This window comes from Corylus avellana, chromosome 11 (genome assembly GCF_965113065.1).
Source record: "Corylus avellana chromosome 11, dhCorAvel1.hap1.2, whole genome shotgun sequence".
NCBI lineage: Eukaryota > Viridiplantae > Streptophyta > Magnoliopsida > Fagales > Betulaceae > Corylus > Corylus avellana.
Genome location: NC_142500.1, coordinates 2,257,736 through 2,271,505, shown reverse-complemented (window position 1 = coordinate 2,271,505; position 13,770 = coordinate 2,257,736). Strand labels below are relative to the sequence as shown.

The 13,770-nt window shown below is 34.8% G+C and overlaps 1 protein-coding gene across 2 annotated transcripts; it reads right to left on the bottom strand.

Moving 5' to 3' along the window:
* Positions 1-156: 156 nt before the first annotated feature.
* On the bottom strand, positions 157-6,453 carry LOC132165650 (kihadalactone A synthase LFS). Of its 2 annotated transcripts, none has more exons than XM_059576299.2 (11): positions 6,185-6,453; positions 5,882-6,077; positions 5,676-5,777; positions 5,374-5,425; positions 4,049-4,170; positions 3,865-3,965; positions 3,704-3,762; positions 3,268-3,324; positions 2,350-2,395; positions 1,201-1,280; positions 157-518 (listed from the first exon to the last, which is right to left on the bottom strand). In XM_059576299.2, the coding sequence occupies exons 1-11, from the start codon at positions 6,290-6,292 to the stop codon at positions 428-430; spliced, it is 1,014 nt and encodes a 337-aa protein (XP_059432282.1). In that variant the 5' UTR covers positions 6,293-6,453; the 3' UTR covers positions 157-427. The 2 variants fall into 2 exon arrangements, with proteins under 2 accessions (XP_059432282.1, XP_059432283.1); XM_059576300.2 differs by having other exon boundaries at positions 159-518; positions 5,676-5,774.
* Between the last annotated feature and the right edge of the window lie 7,317 nt (positions 6,454-13,770).

Genomic DNA, 13,770 nt, shown 5'->3' with positions numbered 1-13,770 from the left:
AACAGAAGAAGTGAAAGCGGTTCTCTTAGCCATCAATTTTAGAATCTGATTCTTGGAAGTGATTTATTTCATCCTGAACCAGCATTTTGTTCAAGACTGACAAATTATTCTCACTATGAATGATGAAAAGGGTTAGAGGAGAGTTGGCAAAAGAAAGATAAATTTATTATATATATTAGTAATACATCCAGATCTCTTATCTGGTGGTATAGCCAACCCACCATAAAATTTTACCTAAAGGAACGTGTAATAAGATCGATCACGACGTGCGAACCGCTTATTAGACTAGACATATACAATTACAGGTTTGTATAAAAAAAAAATGACCTCTACTGGAATGTTTATCATATTTTTAGCTTGGTTTGATAGAAATATTTGCTGGCTGCTCAGGTGTGCAGATCTCTCAATGCATATTCTATGGCAAAATTTAAGATTGAGGCTTGTTGTATATACTCAAATCAGCATGTGTATCCTCATAGCGTTGGGTCAGGTAAGTCCGACATAGGATTGGAGTAAACCTGGAAAAATAGAAGAATGCATCACAGACATGGAAGAGTTTAAGAGTTTGAAATGCACACTATAATATTTCTGAGTTCATGCACATGATTTTGCTTTTATAACCTAACGTTTCAGGCCCTTCAGGGTGATCTAGATCTTTGATATCACATATATATGGTGAATGACTATATCAATTGTCTCTATGCATACGTTCTCATAGCCAGTAAACAAAGAGTTACGACAGAACCCACCATCTAAATCTATCTGTAGAATTTAAGAGTCGGAAAATAGAAACATTTAATCATAATAATTGAAAAATCAAACAAGCAGTTCTTTATTTGCCTGATCAACGCGATTGAGCTATTACCACTTAAGAGCAAAGCTAATGGAGGACAGTTGACTGCAAGAAAAAGTTACTTTCTGTATATATTTACATAAAGAACTTCAAGCAAAAATATTCTTTAACAAATATTGACTTTTTCCTTCTTTTTCAATCGCTGGACACAATGAGGTAAACAATCCTTTTTCGTTCAAACAGTAACTATCAATTTGATTTATCCACGTGTGATTCACATAAATGCTAAGTTGCACTTTTTTTTTTTTTTTTTTTTTTTTTTTTGAGCAATACAGGAAGAAGGGAAATGTTAAGTTGCACTTGCAACAATTTTGATCACGCTGAAGGAAAATTTTGTGGACACTTACTTGGGAGGATTATTTTCTGACTTGCAGGTTGGCAAGCACTCAACAAGACAATCATGACTGGGTTCCACGAAATATGCAATCTGCCGCAGGGAAAAGGAAATGAGATACACATAAACCTGATCACTTTTAGCAGAATGTACATGAAAGTAATAGAAAATGCATCGAGTAAATCAAGAAAACAAAAAAAAAAAAAACAAAAAAAAAAACGAAAAGGACTTGAGGTAATTAGGTCAATATATAAAGAGTAAATGTCCTGCAAAGATGCTCAGGAAAAAAAAAAATGTCATGCAAAGATAACATGAAATGAATTGAGCAATACCCTCAACAAATTAGAGCCCCTCACCAAGTTAACATTTCACTTATTACCCAACTCCTTTCTCAGCCATCAAGCATTTGAAATGGTCATCGAAGCATAAAGAAGTTAAAAACTTTTTTTTTTTTTCATTTGGCATCGGGTATCCGGAGCTTCATTCCGACTAATCCAGGGGTGCACAGGCCCTCGGTAAGGACTTTTTCGCAAATGCACTTCAGTTAATTCAAAGGGCGAACTCCCAGTCCAATGGCCTCAAAAAGCAGTTTGCACTCAATAGGTTTCAAATCTAAGACCTTGAAGAGCATACTCAAAGTCCCAGACTGTCCAACCACTGAACCAACCCCCTGGGGTTAAAAACATTCTTTTGTCTTCTTATTCACGCTTAGAACCAACCAATGGGGAGATTAATTATCAAGAGCAAGAGATTTGGTGCACTATAAATAATGATATTATTTATGGATTGAATTTGGCCAAGTAAAATACCAAGTGTTCAGGAGAATAATTAATCTCAAGACCCAGTTTACCCTCCCGATGGAAACAACAAAAACTGCCACAAATGATTCTAAGACTACTAGGGGGAAAAATTAAAAAAGAGAACCAAGTAGATAAAATTCAAAAGTGAAACTAATCAGCGGCCATTTGTAATACAAACACCACTGTGCATCTAAAATCCAGCTACAGGTAAGAAATAGGGGAAAAAAAGTTCCTGAGCCATTTATATAATGACATTGCAGAAACTTTGGCACCATAATCATGGCTAATTTAAAAGCTTCTGAAGGGGCATACAACTTTCCTTAAAAAGAGAAGGTACATAAAAATAAAAAAAAGGGCCTTACAGAATAGCGCTCTTGACCATTCACCAAAACTCTGTGCAATGTGGACCTGAGTATATTTACAAAGCAAAATGTCAGGGTTAGAAAGAAAGTTTTCGTAAAAGGGGGACAACTAAAACACAGTTTTTGGCAAAAGCCCCTTAGACATGCATACAACAGTAATAAACAAATATATATATATATAAAAGTAAAACAAACAAATCAGCAATAGCTGCAGTATGTTCATGGCAGTGGTCCAGAAAACGATGATGTATTGGGGAAAATCTATACTCTATGATCTTCAAACTGGAATGAAAGTTTACCAGTATACCCGGGAAAAAAGTAACAGTTAACAGCGCATTAAAAATATAAAGCAGTATAATTACCATCCTGGCACAAGTGAAAGTTGTCACCAGTTTAAAGTTTGCTACTGCAATTCTTTCTAATAAATGATGAATAATTTGTCACAGCTTTTGATTGGGGATACAAAATGTTTAATGGCTCAGAAAAAGCTCATCTACAAATTGAATTCTTCAGTTGGCATGGCACTAAATGCCATGTTGACAAAGGTGCAATATAAACATTCTATATTTACACTAAATAAATCAAATCCAATCCAGAGAGTTATTTTGGTTTTGCATTTCAATAAAAGTTCAAATGTTTTCGATCATATTTAATACATTCAATTACAGGAAATCTAACCAAGGGAAACTAATTCATATATGACATTTAGAAGATTAAAAAAAATCTGCACAGATCAATGTAGAAGATAGCCACCGAAAATCAGGTTATGGCAATAAAGAACGGTCAGACATCATAACTAAATACAGAATGCCATTTAGGATGAAAAATTCAGGGGAGGTTAAATGTATGGCAAAGCTCCATTATAAACAGTATCATCTCTTATATGCGATAGAAGTTCAACTAAGAGATGTATATTACTTGAAAATGCAATTGCTCCAGCGCTCCAGCATGTCACCGAGATTCACTATAAACGCTCTGTCAAAGATGAAACCATAAAGAAAGAATGTCATCATGCCAGACTAAACAGAATGTTTTCTCTATAACATTCATAAAGCAAATATGTGATCCCTCACATGTTGCAAATATGGGACCTCCATAAAATTTTATAATATTTAATGAAGTGGTATGGAGCTCAAAAATCAAGCTCGATCAAAAGTATGAATTCATAGAACTTAGGGGAAAAAATTCATAACTGAAATAATCATAAATGCCCGAAAAAAAAAAAGAGGCATCCACACAAAGTGAGATAATGTATCTAAAAAAACTATGCAACTTTAGCTCATATTCATCAACCAGACTCGATCTATTTTAAAGATATAGAATCTCAACCTTCAAAAATGCTACATTTACTCACCCTTTTAATGGTGGTACATATTCCCATATCTGAGGTTTAGCATCCTTATCCTTGCATATCTGGCCATGAATCAACAAGATTGCAATAGCTAGTCAGACTACAACAAATAATTTAAGTTTTACTCACTCAAAAAAGTTACAATCTTATAGCACTCTTCTTACTTGGAGACCTAAGACATTATCTGTTGCCAAGAGGGTGATTAAACCAAAGTCAGAATGAGCTCCAGCTCCATATATTCCCTTTGAGGGATCAGAAATTTCACCTAAAAAACGCACCCCTCATGTATTACCAATCATAAAACAAGGCCAAGTTCAAAATGTTCAAGACCTTCAGTTTAAATTCAACCTTCATAGTGCAGTAAGCGCAAGGTTGCAATAGGCTCGCCAAGCATTTTTGGCTTGTCAAAGAAATCAATCTCCAGATCAAGTGCGAGAGCTATTATCTTTGAAACTGCTCTTGAAACCTCCCTGAATGCACACAAGGAATAGATTAAAAAGAAAACAAAGACATAAATAGCTAATAGCATATACTACATGAATCCACCTAAATACCAGTCATTCTACACAAAATTGATCCACGGGAACAACTGAGACAGCCGAGGATGCCAAAACAGTATCTGAACCACACACTAACCAAATTACATATATAGACTCAACAATTTAGGCTTGCCACACACGTATATACACTGCCTAAGAGCATTCTCATTGGGCTAGCCAAAGGCTATTTTGGTTAGTCCTGTAGCAAAGTAGAGCAAAAAATAAACCCCATCCTGCTAGCCATCTTAATTAAGAAAATGGCTTGCTGAGCACTATAGCTCGACAATGCATAAGTAAAATTAATACAAAAATCTCTTCATCTGTGCCAACTGCTCCTGCTCTTCATCCTCCCCTGAGTTTGCAATGCCTATATGACACACCAATGCTCCCTTTCCACCACCTACTCCACTACTGTTTCTTATAAGATTAGCCTTTTCTCTATTTTTTGGTCAATAAGATAAATTATACATATCAAAGAAATGGTATTAAATGCTACAATGATCATGTAGTTTTAAAAATGTGACCGTTAGGAAAAGACAAATTTAAAAAAATATGATTTTTGGCAAGAAGAATAAAAAAAGAATAGAGATAGAATATTTAAATGGAATAGTGAAAGCGGATAGCTAAAATGCTGAGTCGGATGTAAGTGCTTTGAAAAAGAATAGAAAAATGTGATCCTTTATGTAAATTTTAGCCAAACATTTGTTGAGCCGGATGTGAATGCTTTAAGCCAAGTGTTAATTAGCAACAGGGCCCCTATCTTCACGTTCAAAGCATAAGCCATCTATATCTTGGGTAGTCCACAAAACCCTTCACGTTGTGACTTTGGATCACCATCTGTTGCTTAGCAACATGCTCACTTACAAAAGGACACGATCATCTCCACAACATATTACTATTATCATCGTTCTGCTGTCATTGAAAGTTTGGTACGTGTGACCTTGCATAAGAGATGGTTCTAGTTGGAATAATAAAAAATAAAACTCGGTAAATAAAAAAAATAAAAATGAAAAAAAAGGTAAGTAATTTTCAAGAATCGATTACAAATCCTAATTGCAAGTGCATGTTTGTAAATAAGAAATAGCCAATAGGCAATAGTTCCATCATGCAAACCATATGTTTGCTAAAACTTACAAAGCCTCTCGATGAAACTTCTCCATTGTCTCCCTCCATCCGGGCAATAGTCCTAAAGGCAGCAAAAAGTTCAATATTTAATCATTAGTTCCCAGAACCAAAAACGAAAAAGAAAAACGTTTCATGCTTTCGTTGCCTAAAGAACTACAAGAAAGAGAGAGAACAGTAAAATGAAACAATAATGCAGCTTCCTGACAAGTGACAAAGCTAAATTTTGCCAAACACAAGTGAATTTAAAATAATAATAATAATAATAATAATAAAAAAAAAAAACAACTTTATTTTCATCACCCTGTAGTTACCTGGTGCAGGCCAAACATTTGGCCCATAAAATGGTTTTTCCGCTTCTGCGTCATCTTCATCTACTTCCACTCCTATATAATATCCCTCTTTGTAATCTCCTACTTTCAAAATACAAGAGATTACAGCGAAATAAGAATAAGCCCACTTAAAAAGTGAAATTTGTTTTTTCTTTCTGTGTCAATGAAAGTTGGTAGCAAAAACAAACCGTGAACTTGGTTCTCAGGGTCCAAAACCTCGTCAAGAACAGGGGTGTAGCCCCTATGTTTCTCGTTCCTTAAAAGCTTCATTTTCTCGCTTAATGGCAGACCGAACATCCTTCTACTCTGTGCAAAAACCTCGTCCATGAACTCCTCGCTTATCCCGTGGTTTACAATGTAAAAAAATCCAGAATCCAAACAAGCCTTAACCAAAAGATTAAAAAAAAAAAAACAGAAACAGCGACTCAGAATTTAAAAAGAAAATAAAAATAGAGATAATTAAATAATATTGTTATGGAATTGACGCGGACCTGTTTGAGCAACGAAACGGATTGGTGAATGTCAGGATTGGAGAGATCGATACAATTGAGGACTGAGATTTTCGCGGCTTCGACGCCGTTTTTGCTTTGATTTTCCATTTCTTCGGGAAACCAAAGTACCGGAGGATTTGGACTCTTGGCGAATAGGAGCCGAAATTTCGATTGAGAACGATCAATGAGCAAGAAGAAGAGAGCAATGCCGTTTATCTATTTTCTTGGTTGCCAAACGTCTTTCGTGAAATTTTTAATTTTCTGTTTCTGTTTTGTGCCGCTTTATATCTGGTTTTTCTAAGTGTGCACATGTCAAGCGGGTTTCTTCCAGTTATACCCCGCAGCCAGTATTGACGCTTGCGTTTTATTTATGAATTGCGTCATGTTTTGTCGATGAGTAATGATAAACAGCATGTCGGGGCCGGCTATTTTTTTTTTTTTTTTTTATAATTAAAATATAAACAGCATGTTGGGGTCTGCATAAATAGTCATGCACGCCCAATTAATTTTTTTTATAATTAAAATATAATATTTTAATTATAAAAAAAAAAATTAATCAAGCGTGCATGACTATTTATGCACGCCGGAATATTTTAATTATAACAAAAAAAAAAAAAAATTAGCTGGGCGTGCATGACTGTCCATGCATGCCCAGCGTGCTGTAAATCATCACTCTTTGTCGATTGACTTAACACTTAATAGTGATGTTGACTCTTTAATATTTTTTAAAAAATATATTGATTTTTTTTAAAAGAAAAATTATTTCAATCTCATTAATTGATGAATGATCACTAACATAAAAGCTCTTACATTACTAAACAAAAGTTCTAATAATTTCATAGTCGAAGCTATAAGCTTACAAGTTATAAATAGATACATAACAATCTGACATTTAATACCTATCTATGACATATAAATCTATTAACTCATAATTAATCTTCAGTTGTAACAACAGGCCTGCTCTAGACAAACTCAATCCGATACATAGGTAGCAACATCCACCTATCTAAACTCATCATCCTTGACTCGCAAGTCAGGAAATTATTCATATCTTCAACCTAACAGGCCAAGATCACAAAATACAGGGAAAACGAAAAATATAAGAAAAAATAAAGAAAAGACACAAAAGCTAACAAAACACCATATTAAGAAGGTTGCCAAATGATTCTGGCAAGAGCGCGAAAAAACCACGCGCGGGCGCGTGCGAGTCATGATCCGTCACAAGGTTGCCGAAATCAAAAGCGGCAGATGCCGTTGGAAGCAGGAGGGACCAGTGCGCGCGGTGAAGGGGCGCGTGTCGAGGTAGGTCTGACAGAGGGATGTAGATCGAGCTTTGAACAATCCGATTCAAGAGCCCCATCAACCATGAAAAAATACAGGGCATAAATGGTGGACGGCACACCCAGTGCAATGGCGCTTGAGCCTGTAAACAAAAAAAAAAAAAACAAAAACAAAAACAAAAAACGTGTAAGCAAAAAAGAAAAAGGGGGGGAAAGTTTCGGGGAAGAGAGGGGGGCCGGATGTGCAGTGCTCTCTACTAGGGCCGTTTAGTTGTAGCATGTACTATAATATATTAAAATTTAGAGTGGTTAAGTTTCAAAAATCACTTGAAACAAATTAGGTTAGTTAATATAACTTGAATATATAAATAAATGTAAATAATGAAAATATTAATTGAGGATATATATATATATATATATATATATATATATATATTATATATATATATATTCTATTTCATCTTACAAATCAGCTATTAAATATGGAAAAAATATTAACCTTAATCATTTATCTTAATTGAGATTTCCTGCTTTCTTTATTTTTATACTATTCTTTTAAAATAAATAATTGAAATTATGATACATTATCAATCTTAACAAAATAAAAAATCCATACCATTTTTTCTCTTCAAATCTTTAGCCAATCACCTTTTGAAAGGTGGTAGTCTCGTCGGACCAGCAAAACAATAGGAATGTTAAATTACTCCTTAAATTGCTTTGAAGTGATTGACCATCTCAAAACACAACAGGGTAAGTTTTGGGATAGTTACATTACCCGGTGTTAGAATATTTTATATTTTTTAAATTAGATTTATTAATATTTTTTTTAATAAGTTACTCAATGTGTATTATAATAATATAATAATTTAAAAAATAAAAAATATTCTTACTCCTAGAAATAGTTTGGGAGAGGTCTAACGTATGGGGTGGCCGAAACCACCCCTAGCCCCTTGGGGGTGGTCCGGCCACCCCCAAAAGCCCAAAAAATTTATCCCGTGCAAATTTTTTTGGCCTTTTGGAGGTGGCCGGACCACCCTCAGCCCCTTGTGGGTGGTCCGGCCACCCCTAAAACACCCGATTCCCCCCCTTTTTTTCTTTTTTGGCCTTTTGGGGGTGGTCGGACCACCCCCAGACTGGCCATGGGTGGCTGGAGCCACCCCGATTTGGTACCTTTTTTAATTTTTAATATTATACTTAAAACGAAGTCGTTTTAGGCTAGGTGATGATGTAGTTTTGAAGCTCAAAACGGTGTAGTTTTGGAGCCCAAAACAACGTAATTTTGGTTGAGGGTATAATGGGTACAAAATATCGGTTTAATGGTGAAAACTAATAGAAGAGTCTAAAATAAGAGCAAACCAAAGTTCAGGAGGTCTAAGTGAGAGTTTTGTTAATTCAATAAGTACTTATCAAATCGGTTAGAAGTTTGAGAGAGCTTACTGAAATTTTCCCTAATTTTTTAGTTTTTGTAGAAGGACATTGTTAATTTTACGAAACTAAGGTATCAAAAGTATAATTTTTTGAAAACATATGTAGCTGTTTGAAAAAAAAAAAACATACAAAATTCAGGTATCACTAATCACTTAAAGAAAATAAAGGGACACGAGTCATCATGAGAGAGTCGTAGGAAACACTCGAGGAGCTTCGTTTCGTAATTCCTATTGAATAATTGAATATTCATACTTTATCATCATGGCATGCAATTGCGAATTGCTTTCGCCACACGGAGGTGTCTTTTTTGCTTTTGTTGGTCAAAAGTGGAGGACTGAGGAGTAATATATAAATTTAATCGCCTACAAAATCATCAAGGCATTATTTCGTGGTTGTGACGGAATGTTCCGGCGCGCACTTCTTCTTTCTGGGGTCCAATCCAATAATAGGATTTTTTTAACTTTTAATGGTTAAATAAATACAGTGTCCATTTGTAGGTTAATAATAATTTTTTTTTTTAGTAATGTTATTCTTTTACATTTGAAGAAGGTTTTGGCAAACATTATTATTATTTTTTTTTAAGAAAATCTTTCAAAATTCACTCATAAAAAGATTTAGAGCATAACAACTCTATCATCACAAAGCATAACGCTCTAATACAACATACCCAAGTGCTATGTAATTAATTATAAAGTCATAGATACAATTAGAAAATGCTAACAATCAAAGTCTATCTATGCATGAGAGCAGCCACTACGTACTAACCCATGCACAACTTCAATTATAAAATAGATATGCTTAGGCCTCCAAAAGCATATTAAATTTAAGACATAGATAGCCTATGTTTTCCCTTATCTTACTTTTCAGCCGAGAGAGATAATTCCCGCATCGATTTAACCCTCCTCAATTCAAAGGTCAAGAGAAAAAACATATGTCCTCAATCGATCGACCTAAAGGTCAAGACAAAACGAACATAATAAAATACAAATCAAAACAAAACACACTAAACATAACAAAAATACCCCAACAGAAGCAGTGGTGAAAGAGTATGGCATCATAGACATCTCCGGGAAGACACGCACCTGCACGCAAGACTCCGTTGGTTGATCAACGCAGAAAACGGAGAAGCCAGCCGGGACAGTGATGGGGGCGCATGATAGTATGATTGACGGAGACGAGTAGATATGAGTTTGAAAAACTAGATCTAAAACAAAAGTGCCAAAAAAAACCAAAGACCCGAAAAGACTATAATCTACATTCTTCCTTTAAAATAATATTTTTTATTTTATTAAAAATTAAAATCTAAAAAATAAAACTAAAAATCGAGATGGTAACCAAACTACTCATAAGGCCATAAGGGTGAGCCACTCCACTTAGCACATTAACGAATGAGTAATGCTAGGAGTCAATATTTTTTTTTCTTTTCTATATTTGAGTCGATATGTTTTTTTCTTTTCCATATTTCATCCATATTGTCTTACAAATCAATCATTAGATTTGTAAACTTATATGTACCACACATAAGTCAATTATGAATCCCACAAATTTAATGGTTGATCTATTGAATTTATAAAAAAATATAAGCCAAATATGGAGAACTTATTGACACACATTATCAACTTTTCTAATAGCAATGACTAATTTGTTCTTTTTTAGTTACCTCAAGAAGTGATTAATTACTTTTTAAAGATTCATGAAGTTATTTCTCAAAGAGAGTCCCTACTATGAGGTCTTTTCTTAAAACCCAACTTTTGTAGCACCCAATGAGAATTTGACACCTAACTTAAAAACACAAAAATACACTAAAACTAAAACAGCAGATTACATCTTCTAATAACCTAACCACCCGTAAACCACCACACCCCTCCAAACAAACGCTAGAATCCATGGAGCCTCACCGGCCAATGCCCAATGTTGCCGGCAACTGCCCAAATTTCGGCCACTGCCCATATTCACCGAAGAAGAGGTCATGTTTAAGAAAAGAAGAAAACCAAAACAAAATCCCCCAACAAAGCCCCCCAACGCCAAACCTAGCCGTGGGTTTGGCGTGGCCCACGACTAGGTCTGGCTGTGACCCAGCCGTGGGTCACCCTCTCCGACCACTTTTCTGCTAAACTTAGCTTCAAAATTATTTCTAATGCCTCAAAACTTGTTTTTAATACCTCAAAACTCGTTTTTGAATTCAAAACTAAAACCTAAAGGGGAATGTTAACCCTTTAGGGATTCTATCACCCTAAAAGGATCCGCCAAAGAAGGCTACCACCTACCGTGGATGTTGCTACTACAATGGATGTGGTTGGTGATTGGCGGAAGAGAAAGAGAAGAAGAGAAAGTGGGAGAGAAAGAGAAGAGGAAATAAAATTTCCGGAGAAAATGAACTAGAGAAGAAGAGAAAGTGGGAGAGAAAGAAAAAATCCAATATTTTTGTTTCTATTCTATCAGGTATAATTAGTTGATGTGTACACCCACCTTCTATTAGATGCTGCAAAATATCACTTTTGCAGATGGGCCTGATAGAAGGCTTTCCCTTTCTCAAAACTCCAAAGTCCAAGCTATATAGACAAAAAAATACGTTTATCTTAAAATAATAATGATAATGATGTTTATGATAATGACGATAATAATAAAAATAATAATATCATCACGACGTTGGTGATGATAATAACAATAATAATAGTGTTAGTTTAGTAATGACAATCAAAATCTAATTAATTCGGAAGGTAACGTGCAATTAATTATCTTGTTTTATTTTGTTGAATCGTCAAAGTTGACTCTATGTGTCTTTGACCACCAAAGGTCGCGTTTGCTAACTTAAGGACCGCCAACTATCACGCCAACTTGGCCTGTCTTACTCTTAACCCTAAGAAGGGTCCAGAGATTGCACTTATTCACCTTTTCAACATATGTGATGCAGTTCTTTCAACCGTCTAGACTTAATTTCAAAACTTTTAATTTTGAAAAAGAAAGAGAGTGAAACTAAATTTGAATTACTATAGTTTTTTTACAGCACCTAAGTCAAATTAATATTTTTGTACAAAAATTATCCAAGAGCTTTTAAATAATGAAAAAAAATTGGATTCAACAGGTTCACTTGTGTTGGATGCGTTGTTTCTTAACTGATTTTTAATCTTCTCAAGTTATGAATCACAGAATTTAGGTTAAGAAACATGCATAAGCAATATGTGGAAGATCAACTCTGGATAAATTAATTATATATGGAGCCAAAATTTTATCGAGGCTAGATAATATATACAATACAACAATAACCAAAAAAACCAATCTTGTCTGAGAAGAAAAAAAAAAGAAAAAGAAAAGAACAACCTTAGAACTATATAACACCCAGAGTCACAGATACCTCAAAATGGAAATTATTATATAATTTCTGCAGAAAACTGATTTTCCGGGTTACTAGTCGCCGGAGATTTTGCACCGGCAGAGTGGGCAAGAGTTATTGTGGGAGAGCCACGAGGCGATACAAGTTGCATGGTACACGTGGCCGCATGGGACTTGTTTGCCGCTCTCACCTGACCGGAAGCTCTCGACGCAAACTGAGCAAACATGATCTGTTGCAGTAACCGTTGGCATGTTCATTACCACAGATTTCGGTGCTGCAATCGGACGGCCTGAAATATCCTCAGGCAAAGTGAGGGCTTGGTCGAGGTCGAAGAGAATATCTATCGGATAATTTGGCGAGTTCGTGTTGGATTCAGAAGATATAGCCGCCATGGAAGAAAGAGAGCTATAGAGAAATTAAGGAGGAGCTAGCTATAGAAAACTATTCTAATGCTAGGCTTTAAATAGAGATATATATATATTTTTAACCCCTTTAAGTTGAACAAGAAAGAAAGACATATATATAATGCCAAAGACTCCGAAATTCAAGTTTGCTGCATGTGGGTACCTACCTTAATTTAAGGGATAATCTATCGAGCTATTTACTAAGCTTCAGACCTAGTAAAACATTACTGATATTTCATCTCAGTCATATAGCAGTTTACAAAAACGGTCGCTCTCTTGTATGTTTTAATACGAGAATTAAGACCGGGTTTTCTTTAATAAAGAACAAAAAAAAATAAAAAAAATGTTATGTTTTGGCCACTTTTCATGTTCTTTAGGAAGATTGTTGGGAGCACGTGTTTTATATACAATCCTTTTCCGATAAAGGAGATATGGTGGTTGTGAGTTATTGCCCTGGAATGCCATTTGGGCAATTTGTTTTTGTTCCCCTTTTTGTGTTTAGTTGAATCTGTAAACTTCTGTACGTTTTCATTTAGATTGTTTCCCTTCAATTCAAGAAGAAGACGAAGAACAAATATTGACCGCAGGTTCCTTTGCCCATTGGAAGTTGTCTATTGACTTTCAAGTGTAAACGTGAAGCGCCCCAGAATTTGATAGTATAATAATAATAATAATAATAATAATTAATTAAGCAACATGTCGGTCAGCTTATCTGCTTTGACACTTCAATAGAGATGGCTCATTCAAATAAATATGACTTTTTCTACCAATTGCGCAACAGCCAAATCTTTACCCGTCATGGGATAGCAGCCTTCCAAAAAGGCAAAGGTCAGAGATGATGCAAAATAATATATCAAATTTTCTATACTATGCATAGGCAAAAGTTGTCCTATTTTAGTTGTTTTGTTTTGTTTTTGTTTTTGTTTTTGTTTTTTTTTTTTCTATTTTATCTTTATTCTTTCATTATTTCATTTGAATATTTATTATTATTTGAAAGGAACGACAATGGAGAATAAAAGAAGAGATTTTTATTTTTTTAGCTTTTGTTGAATTAATCAAGAGTGCTACAGTACATACGGTGGCATTTTGCAAAAACCCGCTTCAAATTAATTAGCGTGCCGAATGTGGAGAACTTTTTGG

Excerpts from the sequence above, each read along its gene's own strand:
- LOC132165650 (XM_059576299.2), bottom strand. The coding sequence starts at position 6,292 with ATGGAAAATCAAAGCAAAAACGGCGTCGAAGCCGCGAAAATCTCAGTC. Across the intron at positions 5,778-5,881 it reads CCCTGAGAACCAAGTTCACG|TAGGAGATTACAAAGAGGGA; the intron begins GTTTGTTTTTGC and ends GTATTTTGAAAG. Across the intron at positions 5,426-5,675 it reads AAATGTTTGGCCTGCACCAG|GACTATTGCCCGGATGGAGG; the intron begins GTAACTACAGGG and ends TGCTGCCTTTAG.